The sequence below is a fragment of the Rousettus aegyptiacus genome, unplaced genomic scaffold, assembly GCF_014176215.1.
Source record: "Rousettus aegyptiacus isolate mRouAeg1 unplaced genomic scaffold, mRouAeg1.p scaffold_m13_p_12, whole genome shotgun sequence".
NCBI classification, from domain to species: Eukaryota; Metazoa; Chordata; class Mammalia; order Chiroptera; family Pteropodidae; genus Rousettus; species Rousettus aegyptiacus.
The window spans coordinates 80,887,496-80,914,052 of NW_023416287.1; the positions used below are offsets into that span (position 1 = coordinate 80,887,496).

General features: G+C 37.0%; 1 protein-coding gene across 27 annotated transcripts in view; it reads right to left on the reverse strand.

Moving 5' to 3' along the window:
- TCF4 (transcription factor 4) overlaps window positions 1-26,557 on the reverse strand; it is a 334,414-nt gene that overhangs the window by 198,561 nt on the left and 109,296 nt on the right. For all 27 annotated transcript variants that reach the window (XM_036230077.1, XM_036230071.1, XM_036230073.1 and 24 more), the window contains 2 exons: window positions 26,312-26,373; window positions 23,359-23,455 (listed from right to left, as the gene is read on the reverse strand). In XM_036230077.1, coding sequence (XP_036085970.1) covers window positions 23,359-23,455; window positions 26,312-26,373 — 159 coding nt within the window. The remainder of the gene's footprint in view (window positions 1-23,358; window positions 23,456-26,311; window positions 26,374-26,557) is intronic.

Genomic DNA, 26,557 nt, shown 5'->3' on the forward strand with positions numbered 1-26,557 from the left:
GTTTAAAAAAAAAAATGAGCATTTTTTTTTTCCCTGTTTAGTGATTTCATCAAAGGGCTGCAAGGAAGAATCCTGGTTCTGGTAATGAGTTTTAAAAACAGGAAGATGGGACGACCCCTCCATACTGATCCCCTCTCAGGTATTCTCACCTAACATTACAGATAAGCCCTCTACTCCTCAGATGTGTCTCTTTGATAAACTGGAAATACTGACTGCAGTGAACTTCGGCACTTTCCCTGAATGTGATATGCTCATTGTTTAGCCCAATGCCTGGCACAGCGTGAGTGATCAATAAATATAAATTATAGGTAATCTCCACCTTTCTCTGTAAATATATCGAATTATCAATAAGTTTATCCGTAGCTATCAGACCAGAGCTGGAAATGATTGCAAAGTTATTTTTATTAAATCGTCTTCGATTTGGCTCAATGATACTGGCAACTGCTGAGACTAACCATTTGGACTACATATGTTTCTGGCCTGTTTTCAAAACCACTAGCAACATGTTTATGGGTTGCTCCTCCCCACTTGAATAAAAGCTCCACAAGGGCAAGCATTACTTTCTTCTTTGTTTCCTGATGTGTCCCAAATGTCTGGCACATAGTCAGTGCTTAGTGCATATTTACTGAATGCATGACAGATGCTGAGCATGGCTTGTAGGGCCCTTACAGGGGCCTCTCATAGCTGTGGAGAACCTCTCCCTCTCACTCTCCCTCTTCAGTGCTCCAAAAGAAATGCTCAATCTCTTCCCTTACTTCCAGCCTTCTGCAGATGTAACTTCTTAGGCCCTGAACTTGAACACTCCTCCATCTTGTTCCCACATCTGTGCCCTTTGCCTGTCTCCTCCAGATCACTGAGATCTGAACTTAGATTTCAACATCCCTAACTTCCAGTGGGCTATGTCCCGACCTGCTAGGAGCTTCCATAGAACCCTCTACTTCTCTTGACCTGTTTACTTCCTGTGTCTTCCTGGTGATAGATAATTAAAGTCTAAGTACGTGTTATTCAAGTACGTATCCTCAGCACCATGCCAGGCCAAGTATTTGGCACAAAGCTGGTGTTCAATAAATATTTGATGAGTGGGACTAATGAAAGACTTAAACATTGAACAAAAATGTACAAAAGAATGATAAGAAACATCTCTATATCCAGAGAAACTAATACCAGTCAGTATATAGGAAGAAAGTCAAATAAGCTTACAAACGATGTAATTTAAAATTCAATCCAGTAATATGTTGTTAACCTTTCCATAAGTTATAGGTATTCTTGGCCTGTTAAGTAGGATATGCCTTCAAATAAAACTTCACCAACCAAGACTTTGTGATTAGAAAACAAGTTTGCGGATAAAAAAAAAAAAAATGTTATTAATGTCCCGAGAAATAATTTCCCATGATTAATGACTTAACTGCTTGATTCATTCAAATACTAGAACTTCTACTCTCTCTAAAAGTTATATTTTCAACTTGCCAAATATTCTAAACAAAAATAGTTGTTAATAATTTCAATGACAGAATGGAATATACTATGACATGCGCAAAAACAAATAAATACCTAAATTCCATACATTTTCTTTAACTTTAGGTTACATATTACAAAACATAAAGAAGCCTTTAACTGAGTTTCTCCCTGTATTTTCATTTTATTAAACTAAGTGTACAGAATTCAACAGACACAAAAAAGTCTATCTACTACTGTGGCCAACATGTGAACTGGAGCCTCTTGTGAACAGATATGAAGCCACGGCTGTGAGCAGCTTGGGGTCAGCTGTGCATCCATAATAATGTGATCAAAACAGTATGTGTACAAGAAACTCAAATCAAACAAAAACAATTCTAGCATTCCAAAGGTGACAGAACATAAAACAGAATATCCTTAATTATCCACCTTACCCTTTAACAGGTTATGGGGGAAGACTCAAAATCAAGCTACAACGACTGGGGCTTATGTTCCTTTTATTGACCAGGTAATCTTTAAAAATAGTCCATTGTGTATAATAGATTGTACAAGACAACAGAGTTAATATTACAAAGTATAACAAAATCACCCAAGCACTTGAGAAAAACATATTTTCATAGCATTCTTAGCTATTCTCTGATAGTTCTATATAAGGCCAAGCTTTCCTCTTCAATGCCATTTAGTCTTAGCTGTATATTATAAAAATAATAAATGTTCTTTTTTGAAATATTTATAATGCAAAATTTTCTCTAATTTGATTTGTCTTTCCTCTAAGTTAATAAAAATACATCAACAACTTTCCTACAGTACAAGAAAAATCATTCCCAATGCATATACATAATGTATACTTGTGAATCTCTAACAATGTCTGTCATTCACACCATATTACGGTCAAACCTTTAGAGCCATTAGATTAACCCTATCGATTTAAAAGTCAAATAAAACAAAAAATAGAGATAATTTCAGCCCTTTCTGGAAGTATGCACAATTTCGACATATTAAAAATTATCCATATTCTTTGACATACAAAAAAGTTATTAATTTATGGTATAAAAATACCTTGATGATAAATAGTTAAGTGCTAAGTAGGTGATCATGTATTTTTACTGAGTAAAAAAGAAAAAGAATTTAAAAATGAGTTTTTAAAAAATGAACAGTTTTGAAAACTAGAATGACAGTCCTTTGAAGCCATATGTAGGTCAGAAATTCTCAAACCTGGTAGAACATCAGCGTCACCAAATGCACATTTTAAGTTTGGTGCTTGGGTCCCAGTCCAGACCTCCAAACATGGAACTGTCTGTAGGTAGAGCCCAGGAATCCATATTATGTGAATGGTCTAGAGGTAACAGATGTATAGCAAGGAAAGGTGAAGATCTGCAAGATGTGTTCATAATTACTTAGGGAGTTTAGGGGCCACAGGATGACAGGTAAAGAACGCCATTCATCAGATATACTTTTGTATCTCATACACAAGAACATTAGAAAACAGTTGTATAAAACGATATTCAAAGTAAATATAAACCAAGGCGTACCAAAGTTTCTTTCTGGCATTCTCTGCCCAGCTTTGCTTCTATAGCACTTGTGGGTGGGGCTGGTGTTGCTACGTTTATAGTTGTCTCCTGTATGTTAGTTCCCCCACCCCCAGTAAGATGACAGACTCGCCGAAGTCTGATAGTCCCCCAAATAAGGACCTCTTCCCAGGTTAATAACCAATCAAATCGCAACTGGCTCTATATAAAAGATTTTTTTAAATGACAGAAATACAATGACAGAGCCTAGTTGATCCTTCTTCTATGGATGAACATAAGCCTACTAGCTTTCAGAGACACTTAAACACAGAACAATTGCATTAAAGAATCAATGGCTCACAGGGGGTCTGTTCCAATCAAAGGTCACCACTTATAGTCCTGGTAGGAAAGATAGCTCTGGAGATAAATTTTATTTGCAAGAGTTTTGGCCATGGGAGCAAGGTGGGTTACAGCTTTGTCCCTCTCTTACATGCTCAGAAATGATGTCCCCGAAACATCTCTCGTATTCCATTCTTAGGTAGCAACTAAAGCAATCCCTGAAAGAAGGAATGACTGACAACAGTGAAGCCCTCCTCACAAATTATTTATATTAATGAGCGACTTAAGTAACCTTCGAATACAAAGCAAAGAAACATTAATTCTGGGAAGAGAAATGGAAAGGCCTTTTTAGTAGATAAGTTTTACTGAGCCCTCAAATTTATGGAAAAAGAGTGGGAAATAGGGTATTTAAAAGGGAGACAGCCTGGGATGGGGCATATGTACACACAAGGTCAAAATGCAGAAGGTGGGGAAAAACGAAGAAAGGAAAAAGTACATTTGAAAGTACAGAATCTTGTCTGTCCAAAGCAAGAACTCTGGGAATCTCAAAACATCAGTAGGAGGTCAAAGATTCCTAAATTCATTCAAGGGCAGCTGGCAGGGAGCAATGAGCAAGAAGTTTGGTTTGGAGTGCTGAGGAAACTAGCGACCTTGGAAAGAGATCCACGGCTGAGGACTAGGAAGAGGAAGCGGGCATGCACACTGTGCACAGCCCGGCAAACAGACACAGCAAAAAGAAGAGGCCACCCTTCTCCAGACAGTCTCCATCAAGAAGCCCGTCAAAAATAAGACCAGGAATGATAATAAAATTAATCAATGACCTTTCTTTCACCTGGCATGAAGTAAGGTGGGTTTATGGGAGTAAAGGAGAAGGAACTTCAGAAGCCCTCAGGGTACATCTGTCTTTTTCAGTGCTCAGTTTCAGGATCTAGTACAGTGTCCGGCGCTAAGAAATAGCCAATAAATACTGACTGAATAAGTGACTCAGTGACTACTCCGCGAAAAATAATCAGACAATAAACATTTAACGAATACTTAATATCATTAAACACTGGGCATGCCAGGGTAACTCGGACTTGGAACTTAGGGGACAAAAAAGATGATTTGGTTATTCAAAGGCTACTTAAGTTAATTTTTTTAAGTATATTATCCTACTCCCTTTAAGGGTAAATTTCAAAAGGGACAGTCTAATGAATTAACCAGATAAAACAAATCTAAGAAACACAGTTAACTGCTTTTCTTCTCCTTCCTAGCTTCTTTATTCTTGTAACTTTTTTTCCAGATTTCTAGATGACAACTGCTAAATTTTATGGTTTTATTAGTTTTTCTTCTCACTCCTTTGCTCACCTGTTTTGGCATGATCCTGATTTCTTTTGTATTTCCTTCATTCTCCCCTGGGAAATTTAAGTCTGTTTCTGGCATCTGTCTCCCACCCTCTTTTGTGAACACTGAGGTGAAAAATTCATTTATTTTTTTAGCAGTGTCTTCATTGCCTGTCAATAAATTACCCTTTCTATCTCTTCAAGGTTTGACGACCCACTTTTCGGACCTCCTGTTCTTCATGTGCTTTCAGAAATAACTCATTATTATTTATCATCATCTCATAGTTAGTCTTTCTTCCTTTTTCCACTCTTAATTTGGGGATATTTTTTGACATTCTTAATATCTTCCTGTAATCATGCCAGTCTCCTCCTCTATAACACTCGATGTCAACCGTGCCTCTTTCTTAATAAATAATTGCTTTCGCTCTTCAGTTCCCATCTCTGTTAGCCTAATAGTTGGAATATCCTTATAGTGTATTTATTCTTACAAAGCATAACTTTTGAGTATCTGCTTATTGAATTTAACTCTAAATATGCATGCCCTACCCACAGGGGCTTTTTTTCCTTTTACTACTTAAGCCCCTTTTCTCTCATTCTGTATTATAGGGTCTAAAGTTCAAAGCTGACTATTAAATTTTGTTTCAGAGGACAGAAAGGCTGTAGTTCTGCCTACATGCATTCTGCGTTTTTCAGTGTTTCCATCAATGGCTCAGATAATATTTGCCATGAAAAGCATCACTTGATGACCAAACCTAGTGCAACAATACATTAGGTCCAAACTCCGACGTGTGTCGCACATCTGCATAACCAAATCAAGCTTCCCCACTCTTGCTCTCCCTTCTCTAGTTTGACCAAAGACTTGCCAAAGCCTCTAGCTGAAATGTTATCATGCTCCTGAAATACTCTCCAATTTTACACTTATAATCATATCCTTTGTTTCACATAAAACTTAATCAAGAGTAGTTTTATGCAAGTTTCTACTTGTACATAATGGTAAATACCTTAAGCTACATTCAGTACATTTCCAAACATTATTTTTCTTCCTATACCATACACGGATAAATCATATTTTATCTATGTCATCATTTTCCATCATATCTATATTCTAGTGGTGATTACTACCTGATAGGCAAAATTTACCTCTTTCCCTTTGCAATTTTTGTAACCTTTAATTACTAGCCAGTATTAGCTTGTACCTATAATTTCAAGTGATGTCCAGTTCTTCCAAGCTAAGAAATTAAAGGGCGAACACCAGGAAGTTCCCTGACTTTCTAAACAGTGCTTATCATACTCATCTAAATAGAGTAAATTGAGTGTGGTGTATGTTAAAAATTATTTCTCAAATATAAACTATATAAAATAGAACAGCTTAAGCTATCTGACAGATAACAGTTAATAAATAGGAGAAAAGTGCAGAGTAGAAGAATTTTGCTCCACTAATGTGGAACAAACTGAGAGAGCTGAATCACAATACTGACTAATGTAACCATCAACCGGAAGAAACTGCTCAGTAGGTCCCAGCATAGTATGAATTTATGTGCTTCCCCTTAACAACAACAACGAAAAGTTATACCTGTTTTAAATAAGTGGAAATGTGCACAAATAGAAAGGGACTTTCCTGGGATCACTAAGAATCATGGTGATCTGGTCTAATTGGTAATGTTTTTAAGCACCACATTTAACTAGATTTTCTTATAGCACTAATGTTCCTCCACTGACACAACTTAGCAGGCAATGTATTTACAAAACTATAATAGCCTGAAAAGAATTAACAATGAACAATGTGCAAAATAGTCAATTACAGGCTTAAACTTTAAACAAGCACTTACAATGAAGATTAAAAAAACTATCTTGGCTATTGGGTCATTTTCTAGGCTACTAACTGCTAAACCATGTGCAGAACGTGCTTCCAATTTAACCATCCAGATTTTCTAAAAAGGCAGATAGCTTTGCTCTGCAGGCAGAATCAAGTTGGTCTTCAATTTGATTTTTAAAACAAGGCAATTCTGCAGAAAACCAATGAGCTATTTGCTACAGATTATCTGAAAGAGAAAAAAGAGGGAGACTAGGTTTTATTTTATAGATCTCAATTTGTCTGTCTATGAAAGTGAAAAAAATATAACCTTACTTTGGTTTAGAAAAGGGTAGTAGCGGAATAAATGCTATACCCCCATTAGTTTCCAAGTAGTAACAGCCACCAGTCTAGGCTCTTTTGAGATATAGCAGTGGCAAAGGGTATTACTGCAAAATAACATGCAGGAAGTCATGACGGTTTGTAAAAGCTACAGAGAAAGTGTGAATGTTCCTTAACTAATAAACCACCTCTGAAGCCTTACGAATAATCAGATACAATTAATTCTGAAAGTTTCACTCTCAGAAGGGCTAGCTTCCCTCTCCTGATGACACCAGATCAAAATCTACACACAAGGAAATGACCTGAACGGAAGCCAGGTACATGGAGGGACATTTGCAGCCCGAGTCTACAAAAGTCCTATACACTGGCATGATGAACCAAAATGGGCTAGCTTTTCTAATGCACCATTCATCCTTTTGGTGGATATGACTAAACAGAGGAAGTCAAAGAAGTTTTGTCCAGAAAGAAGTCTAGAGCTATAAACATTGTGCTGACATGTTTCTGATGATTTGTCACCATTGTGACATTTATGATGAAAACAAGTCTGGTTGGCCTAACCTTGGCTTGGATCAGCCTGGACCTTATATGAGGTCCCACTGCTTGGCTATAAAACAGGCTGGTGGATGCTAATCTATCCTCTCATCTTGATTAGGCCTAGCTACCGGCTTAATGCCCCATAGTAGGGTGTTGTTCTTAAAACTCTCTGAGAGCTCGCACATGGCTCTCCAGGGATCTTTTTGTAACAACAACTGTGTTCCTGAGAAGTTGTCATGAGTCTAATAAAGGACATAATCACTTCTCAATTTACCTTTAGAGTTAACTCAAATTTTCATATAACCGTCACCACCTATATTTAATGTCTAATTTGCCTTGTGATTTTCTGCCTTAAAACTAGGTGTAGATGAAGGGACACCTAGGACTTGTGTCCAGGTAATTTTAAGATTTTTGTTGTTGTTCGTCTTGAGTTCTTTTCTCATAAGGCCCAACAAAGTAGCCAGTTAACAGCAACTTTATTCATCATCACATCCTATTCATTGCCTGATAAATCTAGCTAATCACACAACTCAAAACCAAGAATCACATTTGCTTTCTCCACTGATCACAGAAGAACCATGTGTCTTAAGCTTTTTCTCCAGGGAACAGAACACTGACAGTAAAGAAGAGGATTCACAATTACAGAAACAGCCCTCTATAACTCGCCACACCCACTGCAGTAGTAAAAGTGAACATTTACCGAGTGTTCATGATGTTCTAGGTACTCCCTCTATGCCTTACTCATACAGTACCTCATTTATTTCATCCAAAAATCCTAATAGATTTTATAATTATTGTTAACATGCAGGTGAAGAAAACATGTGGAAAAGATAAGGTCAGGATTTAAACCAAGAGTGCATACTGCTAAGCAGCACATCATACTGCCACCAGTATTGGCAGAGCGAAAGGACGGATTCAGGACACATTCACAGACCAAACCCAAAAAGAAGAAATCTAATAAGTATAAATATAGTCCCATTCTACACAGTGATGTGGAAGACCTGATCACAAAGCAATTAATATTAAAAACACAATGATTTTAGTGGACTGCGAACTCAATTTTCAGTCAAAACTAGAACGTGGGTGGACAAATGGAATCTTAGACTGCGCTAATACTAAAAATAAAAGCAGACCGACTGCTGATTAATCTGATCTGAAATACTGCGGTAAATACTGTTATTCACCACTTGGAGGGGAAAAGAGGCTAACTAGAACACACATGGAGAACAACGGCCAGGGATACAAGGTGTGGTAAAAACGTGATCTATGATGTGTTAAACACCTTCCAATGACACCTTTAGAAAAAGCGAGGATCATCATCCTGGGAAACGTGTGGAAAGAGAGACAATATGTAATCCTTGGTAGCTTCAGAGGAAAACATGAGTACCCCAGGCTGACAGGTACAGTACGGAGAAGTTTATGAAAATCAGAGCTGTCACAATGCAATGAACTGCCTTGTCAGTAGTAGCTTCCCCAATGCAGGAAACGCCCAAGTAGAGGAATGAGTGCCTGTTGGGGATCCATTTATTCATACGTTAGTCATAGTGTCATTCGTGTGCCAACAAACTTGCTTGGGCCTCACGTAGATGGATTTCTACACTGAAAGGGAAGCTGATGTAAATCAGAAAGTAGACAAGAAGAGCTTTAATTTCCATTCCATTTCTAAGAATCTATGATGTCTTTCGAATATGGTGGATAAATTAGTGTTCTGACACAGGTGTTTTAAACTAACCTATATTAGTGGAATAAAGAAGGGACAGAGGGAGGGAGAAAGAAAGAGAATTTGAAAATAGTATGTTAGGGATGAGTGATTAAATATAACACTGAAAGTTACATGATCAAATAAAAAATTATAGAGTTTTCTTTAAAATATCAAATTTGTAGGGGGAAAGAAAAGATGAGACAAGAGGCTTTCCCCCTTCAATTTGAGATCTTTAGAGAGAAAAAAATGATTAATCAGAATTTAAGTTCACGTTTCTCTTTCTGGTAACTTATCCATTCCTATGACTTCAACAACCAAATATGGAATACTGTATGCCAAATCTGCAATCCCAGCCAGAACCACAAATTAATCCGCCCACAGACATCTCAAAAACTCATTATCTCCCAAGCTGAAATTGTCATCTTAATTCTCCTCCTATTTTACACATCTTAGTGAATGGTACCACCATCCACCACCAGGTAGCTCAAGCCAGACGCCAAGAAACCAAGGATGACCCTTCCCTTATCCATCTGTTATCGAGTTCGCCCATTTCCTTCAGTTTAATATCACTCAAATTTAGATCCTCCTCTCCCTGATTCAGTTCAATTTCTCAACATTTCCACTTGGAATTGCTGTAATCATCTCTTGAGTAACCTCTCTGCTTCTCATGTTGCCTCCTATTTGCACTGTTGCAGGAGTGATTGTCCTAAATTCTACATCGGATCATGTTATCCAACTATTTAAAATCAACCCTTGAGTAGTTCACCACATGTTTCAGTGAAAATTCAACTTCTTCCATCTACCATATAAAAAAAACCCTTTGTTATTCAGGGGCCAGGATTCTAACCCACATCTTCTGTAATCCCTTGCTCCAAGAGCCCATGTCTCAGTCCTATGGAACGAGCTCAGTTTCAGGCTTCTTGTAACATGATCTAGCTCTCACACCTCTGCACAAGCATTTCTTTCAACTGAGAATTTTCTTTTTTCCTGGCTGGTTCTAAACCCATCCTTTAAGACTCAGTCACTTGTAATACAACAAAATTCCTGTTGACTCATCTCATGACCATTCCTAAGCCCCTTCTCTCTTCCCTGACTGTTGAGTCACAGGGTCAGCTGATGCTGTTCACTTTCCTGGCTTCCCTTGCAGCTACAAGGAAATATCTGTTAGAGAACTGGCTAATACATTGTTACCGCAAGGTTATAGAAATGCTTTTTTTCGTCTCCTGATGAAATGAGATGGATGTAAATATGGATGCAGCGCTGATCTCTTCCCCTCCTGCTTTCTGCTGTGAACTCTGAGGTGATAGCAGGGGATCAGCAGCCATCTTGCAACAAATGCAAGGTAAGAGAAAAAGCGGAAGACTGAAAGTCAGCATGCTGAAGAGGGCAGAAAGGAAAGAGGGCAATAATGATATACTTAATCCACATGGGCAACCTCGTACCCCCAAACATCCCCTTCAGTGAGGGGAAAAGCCATCCTTATTTAACTAACCTACTATTATAAGGTATCCTATTACTTGCAGCTGAACACATGCTTCCTGTGATCGCACCTCTGGGAATTCTTTCCGTATTCTCCACAAGTGAGGCAGTGCAAGGTGATTCGGAATAAAAGCTTTGGAGTTCAGCAGATAGTTTTTTGAATCTAGACTCTGCCACCTACTCACTACACAACACCAGACAGGTAACTTAATCTCTCTGATCCTCAACTGTCCCCCTGTAAACGAGAATGACAACGCCTAGCAAAGAGGTTTATGGTGAGAAGCAGACAAGGTAACATGTATAAAGTTCTTAGTGGCTGCCTGGTACACAATGAGCACCAGATCATTTTAGCCATCATTATGAGCAAGCTGATGGTTCATAGCCCAGATATATAATTCGACAGCACCCTGTGTACTCATTGATAATTTCCCTGATGCCCTCATTTATAATTATCTGATACTAATCTGATTCTTTCCACAGACTGTGGGTCACACTGGAGGTAAGAAAAGTGGCATGTCACTATCTAGTACCTACCCTAGGGCCAGTATGACACAGACTTTCCACAAGTATTTGTTGGGTGAGTGAATGAATGAATGAACCAAAGACTAATTTAAGTGTTGAAGTTTATTATTTGGTTAGCCGCTAGTACAAATGGAATTTATATATATTACTAGGTTACTAATTGTGTGTGTGTATACATACATACATACACACATACGGAGGACCATATGATTGCAGACATGATAATAACACATTAATTGTATTTACCAAGAAGCCAATCAAACTTTAAAAGCAGTAAGATATTCTGCTTTGCTTTCTCAAATATGTAATTTGCCCTCTCCCTCACTGCCGTAAGGGAGTGCTTCCTCTCCAGCTGAAAATCAAGACAGCTAAGAGATGAGGTGTAAAAAGTGCTCACGATACAACCAAGCCAAAAACTGAACTCAGGATCTCTGTCTTATGTTCTCTACTCCTTCCAATTTAACCTCTAGAAAAGGCTCTCCCTCTGAACGTTTCCTTGTGAAGAAGTTATAAAATGAAAAATCCACATCATTTTGTGGGGGAATTATGAGGGAGCTTCTTTGGCAAGTCAGCAGTCACCAAATATTAAAATTCACCAAAATATTTTTTTTCTAAGCAGTGTTGTGTCATCTACAGTCAAATTCATACAAAATAAAATTGTATAGGGATGCTATTTAAATTTGATTACTAAAATATGTTGCATAATCTCAGTGAGCAAGGAAATAGCATTTGATATAAAAACCTGTCCTCCCTTAGTTGTTAAGATTTTCACATGTATTGGGAGCACTTTCTTTTTCTATAGGGAGGAATCTTCCCTTGTTGTAAGGGAAAGTGATCTGCTCTGATAAAACTTTAACAGGTCCTGAAATTTATATATTATATTACAGCCTTACAAGCCTAAGCTACTTATTAATTATCCACCTAAGAGTACACTACTTTACACATCCTGCCCCTTAACTAGGGCACTCAGAAAAGCCACTGCACTTTGCCTGGGTAACGGACCATGTTTGAACGCTAAATGGCCCAGCAAATGCAAAGATTTTCCCATATGTACACTTTGCAACGTTAATATCAACCACTGCCTACACAAACCAACTGCATTTCTATAACCACATTCCACCTTGAGGCGAACTTAGGGGGCACATCTAGGTATGGGCAATATAAGCAAGTTATAGCTAATTTATAATGCAGCGTCCTTAGTGTTTGCAAAGGACATTACTGTGTAGTTACAATTGTGGGAATAGTGAGCTCTCTTTCTTATTCTGCTCTGAGAATATTTTAAAGAAGTCACAGAGATGCTTCTTTCTATGCTACAGCAGGTGTGAACTCAATTCCACCCTCAAACTAGTAGCAGCCAAGCTGAGAGAACAGCGTAAATTTTTATTTCAAAAGCAAATGACACTCTTGAGTGTAGGGGGCAAAATCTCATTAACTATTAAAATGCCTTTAAAAGACTGCGAGCAAGGATATTTTCTTCTGTTTTATTTTCAATTTGGTGTTCAAACTATAAATAGAAGTTTGCAATAAATGGAAAATTCAATCACAAAAGAATATATATTTAGAACCATTTTATTTTTGAAGTAACATAAAATTTCGGAGAGTTCTTTTCCCTCTGACCACATCTCCATGAGTTAGGTCAGTAATAGAAATAAGAAAACAGGTTAAAAGGAAAAATGACTTGTTCAAGATCACCAAAAGGTTATTCAGCAAACTGCTGTTTAATAAATACGTCAGTATTTTCCCATCATTAGTTACTATGATGCCTAATGGAGGTTGTCCACTGCTACTTGAGTGGTCTGCAAATATTTAATCCCACTGCATCTCAATTTCCAAATAATATTTGGGAGACCATCAATAAGTAAGGAAAAAGAAACTGCAATGAATTGAAAAAAAAAAAAAAGCCCACACACACAATTAAAAGCATGAATTTGATCCTATCAGAAGACAACGCTTAAAGCTTCCAAAAATATGGGTATTAGGCTCATTTCCAATTACTCAGAAATTTCTGAAGGAGACAGGGTCACCAATAAAATTTCTTCCACAATTTGGTATTCCCCAATTAAGTACAATCGGTTACACATAAAGAGTTTATACTTGCATCCAAAGTATTCAGATTTGGCTACCGAACTGTTAAGAGTACAGCTTGGTCTGAAACAGTCAAGGTGAGGAAAAGGCAGGAACAATTAGTAACCTAGTAATTTCAGACTTAGATAGTCACTCCAATGCTGCTAATACAATGCTAGAAAGTCGTACCTTATGATCACAATGCTCTAAAATCAGCTTTTTATGTCTCTTCCTCTCTCATCATTCTCTTCTTTTGTCTCCACCTTCCCTAACAAATATTATCAAATATTACACCCTGTCTATTTTCATTCAGCTTTAATGTGGCCCGTGAGGAGGTGGCATTTAATTAATCACTTCTACATTTTGCCAAATGTACTACATGAGTCTCAAGTTTGCATATCACTTTTGCCAAGCTGGTCAGACCCAAGAAATAGAAAAATAGTCTAGATAAAATAAAAGTACGTATAATAATAATAATTCACAGTAACTGAATTTAAGTGCCAGGTGCTTTTCACATTACTTCGTTTAAACACAGAGCAACTACTCAGATGAGAAATTCTGTCAGAGCACTAAAGATTGCTCAAGATCACACAACTGGAGAGCAGCATGCAGGAAGTCAACCCAACACCCAAACGTAAACGAGCCTTGCTCAGCCCACTACAGCCCGCTTCCCCAACATTAGGGCTTTAGTGGGATAGTCAACCTATAGGAAAGCTTTAGATATTTTATTTTAAACATAAACAAAATAACTGGTTATATTTTACGATTTAATGTGAAGCTCCCTTACAGTTTTTCCTATTAATAAATGTGTCAAGGAACTGAGGAGTGATTAATAAACAATCATCAAGAAGATGAAAAATGCTTGGGCTCTATCTATGTAGTGCTTAGGAATCAATCTAGTTTAATCCCAATCCATGCTCCAGACATTTTGCAACTTTTGGTCCGTAGGCCTGACATTATGCAAAAGAAAACAAAATGAGATTTTAGAAAAGACTCGGAAACCCTTGAGAGGGAAGGGAATGAGAGAACAACCACGCGAGAGGCAGCGGTCTATGCTGAGCTCCTTTGGAGAAGAGTGAACTGAAACGGAAGAAGTCTGTCTCCAATAACGCCTTCCCAAGAACATGGAAGACAAGTGCAATAGCATCTTCTTGATGAAAAGCATCCTTCCTAATGGTCACTCCATTATTCAGATGGTCTACAAGGCAGGCGTAAAAATCTCGACTTGTCAGTGGGCCCGCTAGCCTAATCACTCGGGCACCAACCACACACCAAGGCGTTTCTTAGCCCAGTGTAAAAATGAAACTTGCGAACATTTAAGTTGGGGAGAAAAATGGCTGGAGCAAAATACATCACAAAGGGGCGCATCTGCATTCAACAAAGTTGTCCCCAAAGAGGTACTTATTTTATAAGATTACTGTTTTGGCTGAGAAAGAAATCTTTCCATTTTGGTCTCGATGTTTACAGAACTTAATATTCTATATTACCTCCACCTGTTCTTGCCTTCTGTTCCAGTCCCATTAGAAAGTAAGGTGTTTTAAAACTGCTATCACCCAAGACCCAAAAATATAGATTTTTTAAATTAATTACAGACAAAAGTGACAGAGTACCAATGTGTAGCCTTATAATGCCATAAGGTAACAGTCACACAGTAGAGCAGCTATTACAAAGTCTATCATTTCATTGCTCTGCTCACAGTAACTATAAGCATGGGGGGGTGGGGTGGGAGATATTACTATTTGCACTTTAGAAATGGAAAAGTTGGGGCTCATGAGAAATTTATCCCAAGTTCCATCACCATGAGGAGGAAAAGCCAAGACTAAGGCTGCAATGAGCCCTAGCCTGGTCCTCTATTCCATGATGCCTCTCAAGACTTATAGTGCTTAAAACTGAGTGCTTTTGCTTCTTTGGTCCTCATGCATGTTACGGTGTGCACAAAGACAACAGGCTTATTTGTACTGAAGGGCAATGCAGCACTTCAGGTAGATACATGCTTTAATGGACATTAGGTTCACAGACCCTGTAACTCTACTGATATTTTCTCCTGGAGCTGAGCAGGGAATGAGAGGTTTGAGAAATGCAGTGTTTAATCCCATGCCCAATGATCCAGTTAGAAATTACATTCACTGGTTAATGCTATCATAGGCAAATTTTAGGTATCGAGCTTAAGTAAAATTCAAAGAAACCATCTTTCCAATGAAAAACTTAGTAGAAAAACTTTCCTACTAAATATAAACAGCACTGTTTGTTTCATATCCAGCTTACCTTTGATGATCGATGGTCTTTCCCTCTGCCTGTGTTCTCACTGACCTGATTCATGTCACGACTGTGTTCAGCAGAGGTGGGGATCTTCTGGCCAAGAGCTGGATCCAGCTCTTACCACAATTTCATGCAGTCTTGGCATGTTGACTAAAATTAAATGTTGTCTTTTGGTTGGACTTAATCTTCCACATGAAAGATCAACAAATACAACTGTGTACATATTAAAATAAAATTGAGGGTTTTTTTTTTTTTTTTTTTTTTGCCCCGGGCAGTGAGTATCCTTGTCTAGCGCTTCACAGTAACATGGCACATTGTTGGAAATAACTTCCTGGGAGGCTACTTGGCAGTGATGCAAGGGAACGATCTCCGCCTGTCATTTGTAGTGGCATGTCCTGGGACTTGCTGCCCCAGGCCTGCTCTGAGTGGCTGCAACAGGGGACTGTGAGAGTGGGCACTGGCCTGAGGTGCTGCCCAAGACCATGGAAGGGACTGGGGAAAAGGCTGGCGTCTGGAGCTACAGGCCTGCTGCTCATGGTGCTCTGGACGGCATGGCAGGAATTCAAGCCAGAAACATGAAAGTGGAGGTTCTAGGTGATTCGGACATAAAGAGGAGTGACTTTGGCTAGGTGCTGACTTGCTCAAGGGGCGAGGACAATGGAGGCTCAGGCCTTACGGATGGACTGAGAACAGCACACCTCAGACTCCTTCTGCCCGTGCGTGACTCTCGTGGCTGCCCTTCCTCTTTCTTCCTCGTTTCAAAACCTTTTTCCCCCACCCCACATCTTTTCATCTTTCTCTCTAATTTGCTAGCCAGAATTTAGAGTTGAGACCCATTTTTATATTTTGCTTATTGTATAAAAGTTTGACACTTGCTCTTAATTTCAAAATTGTTAAGTTGAAAATTATATATTTTTCTCTTAAAAGAAACTAAATAAACTCTGTAAGTTGCTACGTCCGATATGCATTCTCAACTCCTTTCTTGTCTCCTTCCATTGAATAGGCTGAAGAAACTACTGCGTATGTTCCCATGCCCCTGCCCAAACTCTGTAGCTGGAAATAGCCATAGTTTATAGGCAGGCAAGGGAGTCACACTGCTGGACTCGCCTTTCTCTGCTTCTTTCGGCATCAAGCCCAGATTTGACACCTGAAAACCAGTGACAGTCGTCTTGAAACAATGAGGAAAAGGACGAAAGAATCACGGAGAGAGCAGCCTTGACATTACTGAGCTGCAAACCAATTCTAGCAGCGGCCTACCACAAGACTTCTAGTGCGAGAAAAAGTATTCTTAAGCTGCCATTCATCACATTCTCCATTACTTCTAAGCAAAAACATCCCTACCTGATACAAACTGCTTTTGACTTTTACTTGACTCTAAAATGATTTACTTTCCCTTGGGGTCAATAACTTTCTTTGTGAGAAATCTTCCTCTGATATTTAGAAGACTACACTTTTCTGTTAACTACAGTTTTCAAGAAATGTTTTTTTTTTTCTAGTATCAGTTCTTCTAAATTTCATAAAGCCTGGTTTAGTCTACCTAGTTTGACTATAAAGATGTTTGATTATCACAGCATTAATTATGCTTTACCCTAGAGAAGGCAGCTAAATGGAAAGGAAGACCCATAAAAGAGGAACAGAAATATTTATTGACCTGACAAGAGGAAATAAGTTACTTTATCTGAATACTGGAAACACAACCTTTTTCAGTAGCCTTTCAAAAAATATTAATTTTACTTATTTCCTTTTATAGGTAAAGTAATCTGTGGTATGTTTAAAATCTACCACATTGTAATATGGTCTATTTCCTGACATTAGAAAAATATTCTGGACAGTCAAGGATACAGTACCATAGGATAACTTTCTATATGACTGGATCTGGTTTAGAGTTTTCTTTCTAATACAGTAATATGTAGGCCTGACTTTAATTTATGGGCTTTTCATTCAGGGTTTAAACTCTATATATCTGATTCCCTGATTTATTCAAGAACACAACCATTCAACAGCCAGTAACTGAGATCCGACAACTCTGTGCCAAGCATTGGTCCATGCATAATACTTTTCTCCTGGCGATGTAACTTAATAGGGTATTATTTTATCCTCGATCAATCTGATCCTTTAACTGTAGATTTGGAATGAGCCGAGGTAAAAAGGGTTTTAAAAATTACATTTAGAAAACACATCACTAGCAAAGTTACTTGAAGGTATCATAAAATAGAGATGAATGAATTAGAAAGAACAATAAAACATCTCTAACGATCAAATGCAGTATAAGGATAAAATGGCATACGCAAAAGATCAATGAACTATTACATAAGAAAATGATCTCAGAGGTCACCTTTAATTTAAAGATTTAAAAAGTAGCTGACCCGAGGACCCACGGGCAGTTGTAGCAAAACACAAAATAGAAAAGTCAGTTCTAGTGACAGAAAGAAATCTATGGTTGGTGAACACACAATGCAATTATATATGACTTATTATTGAATATCAATGTCACCATAATAAATTCAAAAAAGAAAAGAAAAGTCAGTTCTGAGTTCCAGACTTAGTTCAAAATCAGGATTAATAAATCACTCAGATGATACTTAGTCTGACTCAATATTTTGGGATGATATTTTAAACTTAACATATTAAAATAACAAAACTCCCAAACAAAGACAATTAACAAGTAAGACCACTATTGAACATTTCTTCTTTCAGAAATTGTTTGTTGCCACATTATTGGTCCAACAGAAAACAGATGATATCAAGATAACTTCAAGCTACAAAGTGTCATAAAAAAGACAGTGAAAATGCACAGACATCCCTAACTAATGAACTTTCGAGCAGCCTGATATTACTCTAACTTCAGAATACTTAAATGAACCCAAATTTCTAGAGTCGACATCCATATTCACAATTTCATTTTCTTGAAGTTACTAAAATATTATTTGACCTCTGGTACTTCAAACATCAAGGAATTGCCATGACCGCACAGGATTTGTTATTTTTAATACTTACATTTCTGCTTGGGGGGAAAAAAAAATCTGACCAAGAGGTTGTTAAATCTTACCCATGCTTTGAAAAGGCTATGTATCTTTGTGGTCATTCTTTTCCTTTGTAGGTTAAGGCTTTCAAAACAGTTTTCCTAGTAAGAGCCTCTTCACTGGGTATTTCCAGCTTTACAATGAAAAGAAAAAGTCCCTGTTCTAGCGTCTACTCTCATTTGCCGTTTTACAAGAAGAGTGTGCCACTAGCCTCTGCTACTGGGATTTGAAAATGCTCACAACACTTCACCTTTATGCCGGTCTAAACTCAGGGTAGCCATAAACACTCTGAAGTAATACGAACCTAAATATTCCTGCTAGGCAAACGGAGTACTGGAACCGAATTATAATGAGCTAGCAGCTGTCACAATATGACCACAGTAACCAAATCAAAATATCAACCGCTAACCCAGATGAGATTCAAAGGTCATCCTATAAGCCAGCAGCTTTCTTCGGTTCTGCCTGAAACCTTGATCTAATCCTGCAGTAAAATGTTCCACTGAGCTAGTTCAGAAACCAGTTACTCTATGGTGGGAAATTATTTAGTGCACTGGTAGAGTACCATTAGTGGGACTAGAACCAAAAACCGCAATAAGGAAACCGAATCATTCACAAAAGGACATGTGAAAACACAGCAGCTGATGTTGAACTAAGCTGCACCCAACCGTAAAAAGTATCACTTTTCACATCCTTCAGTTACCAATGCACGTCTCTAATCTTACTGGCAACTTGCTCACTCAAACAATCTAGTTTTCAATTAAGGCTCTGGAATAATAGAAGGAAAATGCACGTTTAGATTGTTCCTTGGATCAAAAAGTTTTAGCTGGAAAATACACTGTATGCCACTATAAAAATATTTGGACAATTACTTGCAAAAGTTTAATGCTTGGCCAAAAGGAAAAAAAAAAAAAAACTAGGAAAGTGTTTTAAAAATTCATACTCTTTGCATATAAGTTCTTGCCAAGATTTGCAAACTATTCCACAGCATATAGTCCTCTTAAAAACAAGGCTCAGACCCATGAACCTTCTGTCCTATCAGTATATTCTGAAAGCCGCCCACTGACCACCTGTAAAGGTTTAATCAAACTATTTAAAACTGCAACAAACAAATTCCCAACAGATCAAGTGTACATTATTATCATTAATAATCATAGGTAGTCACAAGGATGAAGCGATTTGTTTTCTCTTTCATACAAAACAAGACTTAGAAATTCAAACAAGTAAAAATGCAAACTGGTTTGTCTCTACTCAATGGAAGCAATCAGTGAGGACTCAGAAAATGTCAGGTAAGAGGGTATATCGATTGGTCAATGCAGACTGTTACCTAGCTGATTCAGTGCTTAATAAACTTCTCAAATCTTCCAGACTCCCCCACACCAAAAGAAAAAGAAAAATCCATGCACACTTATTTTTTTAAAATAGAGGCTTGCTGTTTTGTTTGTTTTAATTAAGTTCTTCTTTAAAGGATGTACACAACATCAGCTTCCAAAACTCCATATACCAACTCCACTACAGACAGCAATGGAAGGAGAAGTACAATCTTATAAACCAAGAAGTGTCATTAATCTATCTATATAACATGAATTTGTGTGCGCACACACGCACAAGCACACATGTGCTCATTTGTTTATTTTTAGTTTAGGGATTCATAAACTATCAAATAGAGTACTATATTCAGATATGCAACTTATTTCGAAAAAAATGAATGGAGACACTCTATTACTCTTATAAATTATAACCCATTTTGCATGAGTTTGAGACACAAAGAGTTTCATTATTGTGGTGCCAAACATAAGTATTATATTATAAAAACTATAACATTTATATAAAACCATTCATGTAAAATCAAAAAGTTCAGAATTGCAATAAAGGGTTTTGTGACCATAAAAGAACTTATGAACGAATGTTAGCAATGCCTGCATCATTTCTCCAAAATACTGTACTGCCATAAAGAACAAAATATATAATACTAATTCACTCCAAAAGGAGAAGGTGATTCATTATTTTTTTTCTTTCCTTGTAATAAACTAAATCTCACTAAGTAAACAGTTTACCAAAAAAAAAAAAAAAAATCAGGTCATCTGCAGTTAATAACTCTTTCCCGTAAAATTAGTGTCACTTATTTCTGTAGCAGACGCCTAATTCAGTTACAGGCCTGATTGATTTGACAATAGAGAATCTGGTCCAATAAAGTGGCTGATTTATTCCTGATGCTATAGCTTTTACCCTAATGTGACATCACAGTAGAATTAAGTCGTTGACATGTAAAGAAATCCTTTGTAATCTTAATGAAAACTAAAGATTCTGAGAGTGGATACTGGAATATTGTCAAAACTTAAAGTCTAATATCCTCTTTTGATAGAATGAAAACTTCCACAAAGATCGTTAACACAGAATATGGATTTGGACACGAAAAACAGTTTAGGATATACCATATATTCTATGAGTTTAAACTGTTTCCTATACTAATGGGTTTTATTTTGTCTTTGTCTCGCTTTGTAAATTGGTTGTCTTTAATTTTTTGAAAATGACCTATCTTCTCTTTGTAAAGATGCAGCAGAACTTTTGAGATCACTCATCTCAAAAGTGGTTTCATTTTAAAAAAACAACAGCTTGAAAAAAAAAAATCAATAAGAATCTTTGTTCCCAAATCTAGCCTTGAGATACTCAAGCCAATCAAGAAGGCGTTTGGGATGTGAGAAATTATAAGGGTGGGATGAGTTTTTAATGCAGCATCATAGTTGGTTCTCTAAAAATATTTTGAAAAAATTCTTCTCCAAACTAAAAATGTAAGGTATTTCAGAGTTGTTTAAATGTCTTTTTCTCCCTTTTTCCTTTCTTGCACACTGCGCCGTGCCCTCTCACTCCGAGGGCGACTTCCTTGACCCCAGTCTGACACTGCGCCGTTAATGTCAGATAAACCATTTAGCCCAAACGCAATTCTTTTCTGTGCAAAAATCTGCTTGAGGTGGAAAATGTAGCAGTTTGTAAACAATAAAGAGCCATGTTTCAGACCAGACAGCTTATCTAACAGAGAAGTCCTTTCATGGGAACAGTGGGTGGGAGCCTCCGGCCATTGCAGCATTTCCTATCACAATGCAGGAGACAGTCTTGGCCTCCATATTTAAGAGTTTAATGGGAAGGAGGGCAGACGGGATAAAAGAACACAGCTGACATCGACTTTCAGCTTAAACAACAACTAAGTGAAAAGAACTCTCTCCCCTAAAGCTCTAGACGCTCAGCCCACTTATATTATTTTAAATACTACTTGGACTGAAAAACAAATTTGGTTTGTAAAACAGTTGCCCATGAGGACACATGAACAAGAGGAATTATTTAACATTTTGTATTGCTTTGTGTGTTCTGTGATATTAACTTATCAAGTTGTTCTTTAGGAAAACTTTTTTTTTTAATGTATATAACAAACTTCTAAATAGTAGTAGTAATTTATTCTACTTTACTTTTGCTCATCAGAGGATAGTTTTAGAATTTTCTAAGGAAGTTCTTTAATATACCCTCTTTAGGTGCGACTTAAGATTTTTATTTTCGAATTAATTTTTATTCTATTTTGTGATGTTGGGTGAGGATGAATAGAGAAGTGATGGCATTAGAATTTAAAATTATTACTAGTCATTGAAGAGCCTGAAATTGTTCTCTAAGTTTTGAGTTGATAAATACATTTAGTCATCGGCATCTGTAAATCCTAAAAACAGGAAACATGCTGCGCTTTTCTATAGACAATGGATGAAAAGCTGAGATTCTCAGTTTAGCTATCAAGTTAACACATAAATCTGAAATTTACCATTTTAAAGTTAACAAAGCACAAATATAAGAACAGCCTATCATCAAAGACAACTTTGTAATTCTCCAAGTTAGGATGACACTTAAACACACAAAGATACGATATTACCCAGTAAAAATAAATTGCTAATATTTCTCCGCTTTGTCTATTTTGGGTTAAATGTCTGAAATTCCCTGAGATAGATTTAATGGTGATTTTTTTTTGGTGGGGCCGGGGGGGGGAAGACTGAGATTCAAGGACTATCTCTTCACCTTAAGTAACAAGTATAATGCCAAGGCTTGAAACTAGAATGTTTTTTAGAAGTATTTGCAATTATGGTTTCAAAATTATATAATTACAGCTGTGTGCTTTCCTTGGAGTCTAACAGCTTACGACAAGAAACTTAACTTCATTTATTGATGACTTTGTAATAGAATATGGCTAAGTTGAGAGATTTACTAATATTGTTAAAAACTCACATTTACTAAAACAAAGATCATTTTTTTCAACCAAAAGTAAGGCAACCAGCTTTTGAGACCTTTTAAGCCATTATGAATTATCTTTTCATTGCTCAGGTTATTGCTATTAAACAAACATTCTACAGGGGATCAAAGCAGAAAACTATGCTAAGAATATCAGCAGGAAGGGCATGCTGGACACCTGCAGACTGTCTCAAACTTCACACAGCTCGCTTCCGGCGAAGTAGGATGTCTAGTGCACTAAAAAGTTCACGCCTTGGTAAATACACGACCAGATTTTACAGTTCAACTTGAACACACCACTGCTTGACGTACGCACACTACCCTTATTATTAAAGGATCTTCTACGATATCTTTTAATAAAAATTCACAGCCAGTACTATATCTCATTGCCAACTGGCAATCCAATGATATTCTATTTTAAATGTTCACCACTTTCACTTCATCAGCTTTAACTTAGAAAACTACTGTTGCAATGCCGAAATTACACAAAGTGCTTTGTATCGAAGGGAGACAAAATTTTCATGTAGATTTTGTATCACTGGAACTCTGTAATTCCACATGATTGTAAAACTTAGTCCTTTATACACTATTACCAAGCACCCTATCAATATTTTCCTATCATTTAAAATTACTGCAGTGAACTGACCAAAGATCCCAGTTCCTAAAAACAGAACATCTGTCTGGGCTAGTGTTCTCCCTTCTACTGTAAAATGTATTCATGAAGAAAATCAAATTAATTTAAAATTCATCTTACTTTGTATTCTGGAATTGACAAAAGGTGGAGAGAGATTGTCGTGTGACCCAAGGTCCCTGTTGGTCATGTGGTCATAGGGAGTCCCATCTCCATAGTTCTGTAAATAAAATACAGCATGTTTCAATTTTACGTGGGGGAAAAAAAATCAGTGCATAAATATGCTCCCGCCATTGAGACCTTTGTGACCCAAAGAAACTGAAGTCCACCATTCTGACTCGCGAACTTCCTTGCAAAGAACCTACACCTTCACAGGCACGTTGAGTAAGAGAGGGCTCTAGTGTCTGCAGAGTTCAAATCTTCCGCATAATTACTGTGAAATCTAGGGAATAGTAATTATAGAACCAAATGCATGAAGTTGTTGACATGATTAAATGAAATAATACATGTAAAACACCTGATAAAATATATTGCAAATATTAAAAGTCTTTATTTCAATAAGCCAAAATTAAAAAGAAACAAAAAAAGAAAGCAAAGTTGTGCTATGAAGGAAAATTCCCTATAGCTTGTAGTGAATTACTTTTGGAATACCAAAGTAGAGCCCTTTAAACAACGTTTGGTTTTTAGGATACTGAAATTTCACTGTTTTGATACAGTCACTATTGTGGTTGTAAGAGAATTAGATCATTCCATAAGTAATTAACATATAGAATGTTAATATTATTATAATATGACTCTGAATGATCATCAAAACTTGAGCGTAAATTAGTACTTCAGGATTTAGAGAAAGTGTGCCACAAAAAAATTATTTTTAAAGCAGGCATAATTTTTGGCAGAAATTAGTCATTATTATGATTAACTCATTGTTTTAATGGGAATTTAAAATTAATGTTTTTAAACAGCCCAATCACTTATTTTTAATGGAGGAATTTGATGACATATAGAAACGAAAACCATCTATATCAGTCTACTAAGGTGCATTAAGTAACTAAAAACAAAAACAAAAACCAAACTCATCTGCTCAGCTGGTTGCACTGCCCATAAAGACTAACTCAAATTTACTCAGAGGTGTCAGTCGGCATGTTAGCCAAAGGGCAGAATCTGCCCACACATAAAAGGCGGATGCCGCATGAAAAATGAAAATGCACATCACCTCAGTAGAGAATAACTGGATTCCTTAAAGTTGCAAACAACCTCAATTTCAATTGATTTTCCTCATTTATAAAAATCAGTTTGAAAGATATTGTAATCTAATGCTGTCAACATGTCAGTATGTTGAAAGAAGTCACACTTTAAATACCTAGCATGGGTTTTAAACTCGCTCATTCCATACCCAGCAGGCATTGCATAATACTAATTATTATTTATTAAGTGTCTTCATCCTAAAGAGTATACCAAAAGCTTAATTTACATTATCTAATTTGAACCTCAGCATAGTACTGCAAGGTAGCTGATAACATCACCGCTTTAAGATGAGAGAAGAGAGGCTTGGCATGATTGTACAGGTACAAGTCAGCCACAGTAATCTGTCTCATCCAAACTCCCTGGATTTAGAAAATATAAATTGCAAATATTGATTCAAAATTATTCACCACCATATTCCCTGAAAAAAGTGGTAGGACCGTTAATGAAAACTAAATAAAAGTCAGAATGATCCTAAATGGACCTCGTTCTCAGAAATATAATTAAAAGTACTATGTGTATTAAACTGAGAAATCACAGGAAATTAAGTAAGTCTGAATGAACTGAACAATAGAGGGAAGTGCTCTCCTCTCTAACACTTGCCGTCAGGGGAATGGATTTATTTCTGCAAATGCAGACTGTAACATGAGGAGGAGGAAAGATTTCCTCGACCCATCCATATAACGCATTAGAATGTCAAACTCGACAGCTGGTGCAGGGCTCAACAAAATTACTGGTCAGCTTAGAGATCCTGCTATACTCTGAAGACTATAGCAAGAACCACAAGGCCAAAGGACAGGTGGAAATGGGTAACTGTGGCTTGCTGAAATGTCCTCATTTTGACACCTTGATTACCTTTCTTGCCTCTTATGCCAAAATAGAGACCTCTTCCCATCCTAAATTTACGTGAGCAGTTAAAAAGTAAAATGTTACCTCCCTACAGAATGCTTTATCTATACAGCTGGTTGGTGGAGGTGCGGATGTGTGTTTAGTTATGTGTTCTATTTTTAATTTGGATATTACATGTATATTACAAAAGCAGACATGGATTTTAGAGGGCCTAGAAATGATTTGACTAAAGGAAGACAGATTATATATCAAATCATACATATTTAAGTTGTTGGAAGGAACACATAAGATCCTCTGGTTCTACTTCTTCATCTTACGAATTACGAAAATGAAGATCAAAGAGGTGAAGTGACATGCCCAAGGTCATATACGTACAAGAACACAAATTGCCTAACAACCCCACTCTCACCTCATTCTATGGTCTTCCCATCACACCCAAACTCATAACCAAATCATGGAGTGAAACCATGAAAAGAGTGGCAAAATGCTGAGACCAAATAAATGAATGAACCCAATTGGTGACGAAATGCACTACTGATGGAATAATATGTTTACAAAGGGAAGTCAACTGACATATATTATATAGATAATACTGGTAGGCTAGGATTTCATACTATGTCACTAGAATTACTCTGTAGTCTATTTATACCAATACATTACAGAGATACGAGGATTTGTTCCAAAGTTGTGACATCTACAACAAATAATTTTCTATAATACTAGATCAATAACTGGCAACGTAAGGCCAAATATTTAATAAAGGATTTTTCTTCTGGTTAGCAGAAGTGGAACAGGTGTCAAATTCTATAATAACATCCAATAAGAGAATGAAAAACAAATTCCAAACACAAGCTGATCCTCATTAAATTTAGTATGCATATATAGCTGTGCAATTGTGTGTGTTCATGAGAGAAACTCACCTTCAGTTTGTCAATTTACATATGTGGGATGTCTGGTTGTGGGAGAAATGATTAGATATACTTACCCTGGACGGGCTTGGATGTCCTCCATTCCCCCAGGACCCTGAGCTACTTCTGTCTTCTACATCTAGAGACAAGAGAAAGTTCTTTAGGCTTTCTTGCAATAATTCTTTCTTTTTGTATATGCATTTTTAAATTAATGTTTCAAATTAATCTCCTGTTGCCTTTAATTAAGAATCAGGCACGGGGCTACTACGATGATAGTGACTTTTGACCCATCTACTTAAATTAACTCATTTAAATTCACAGCA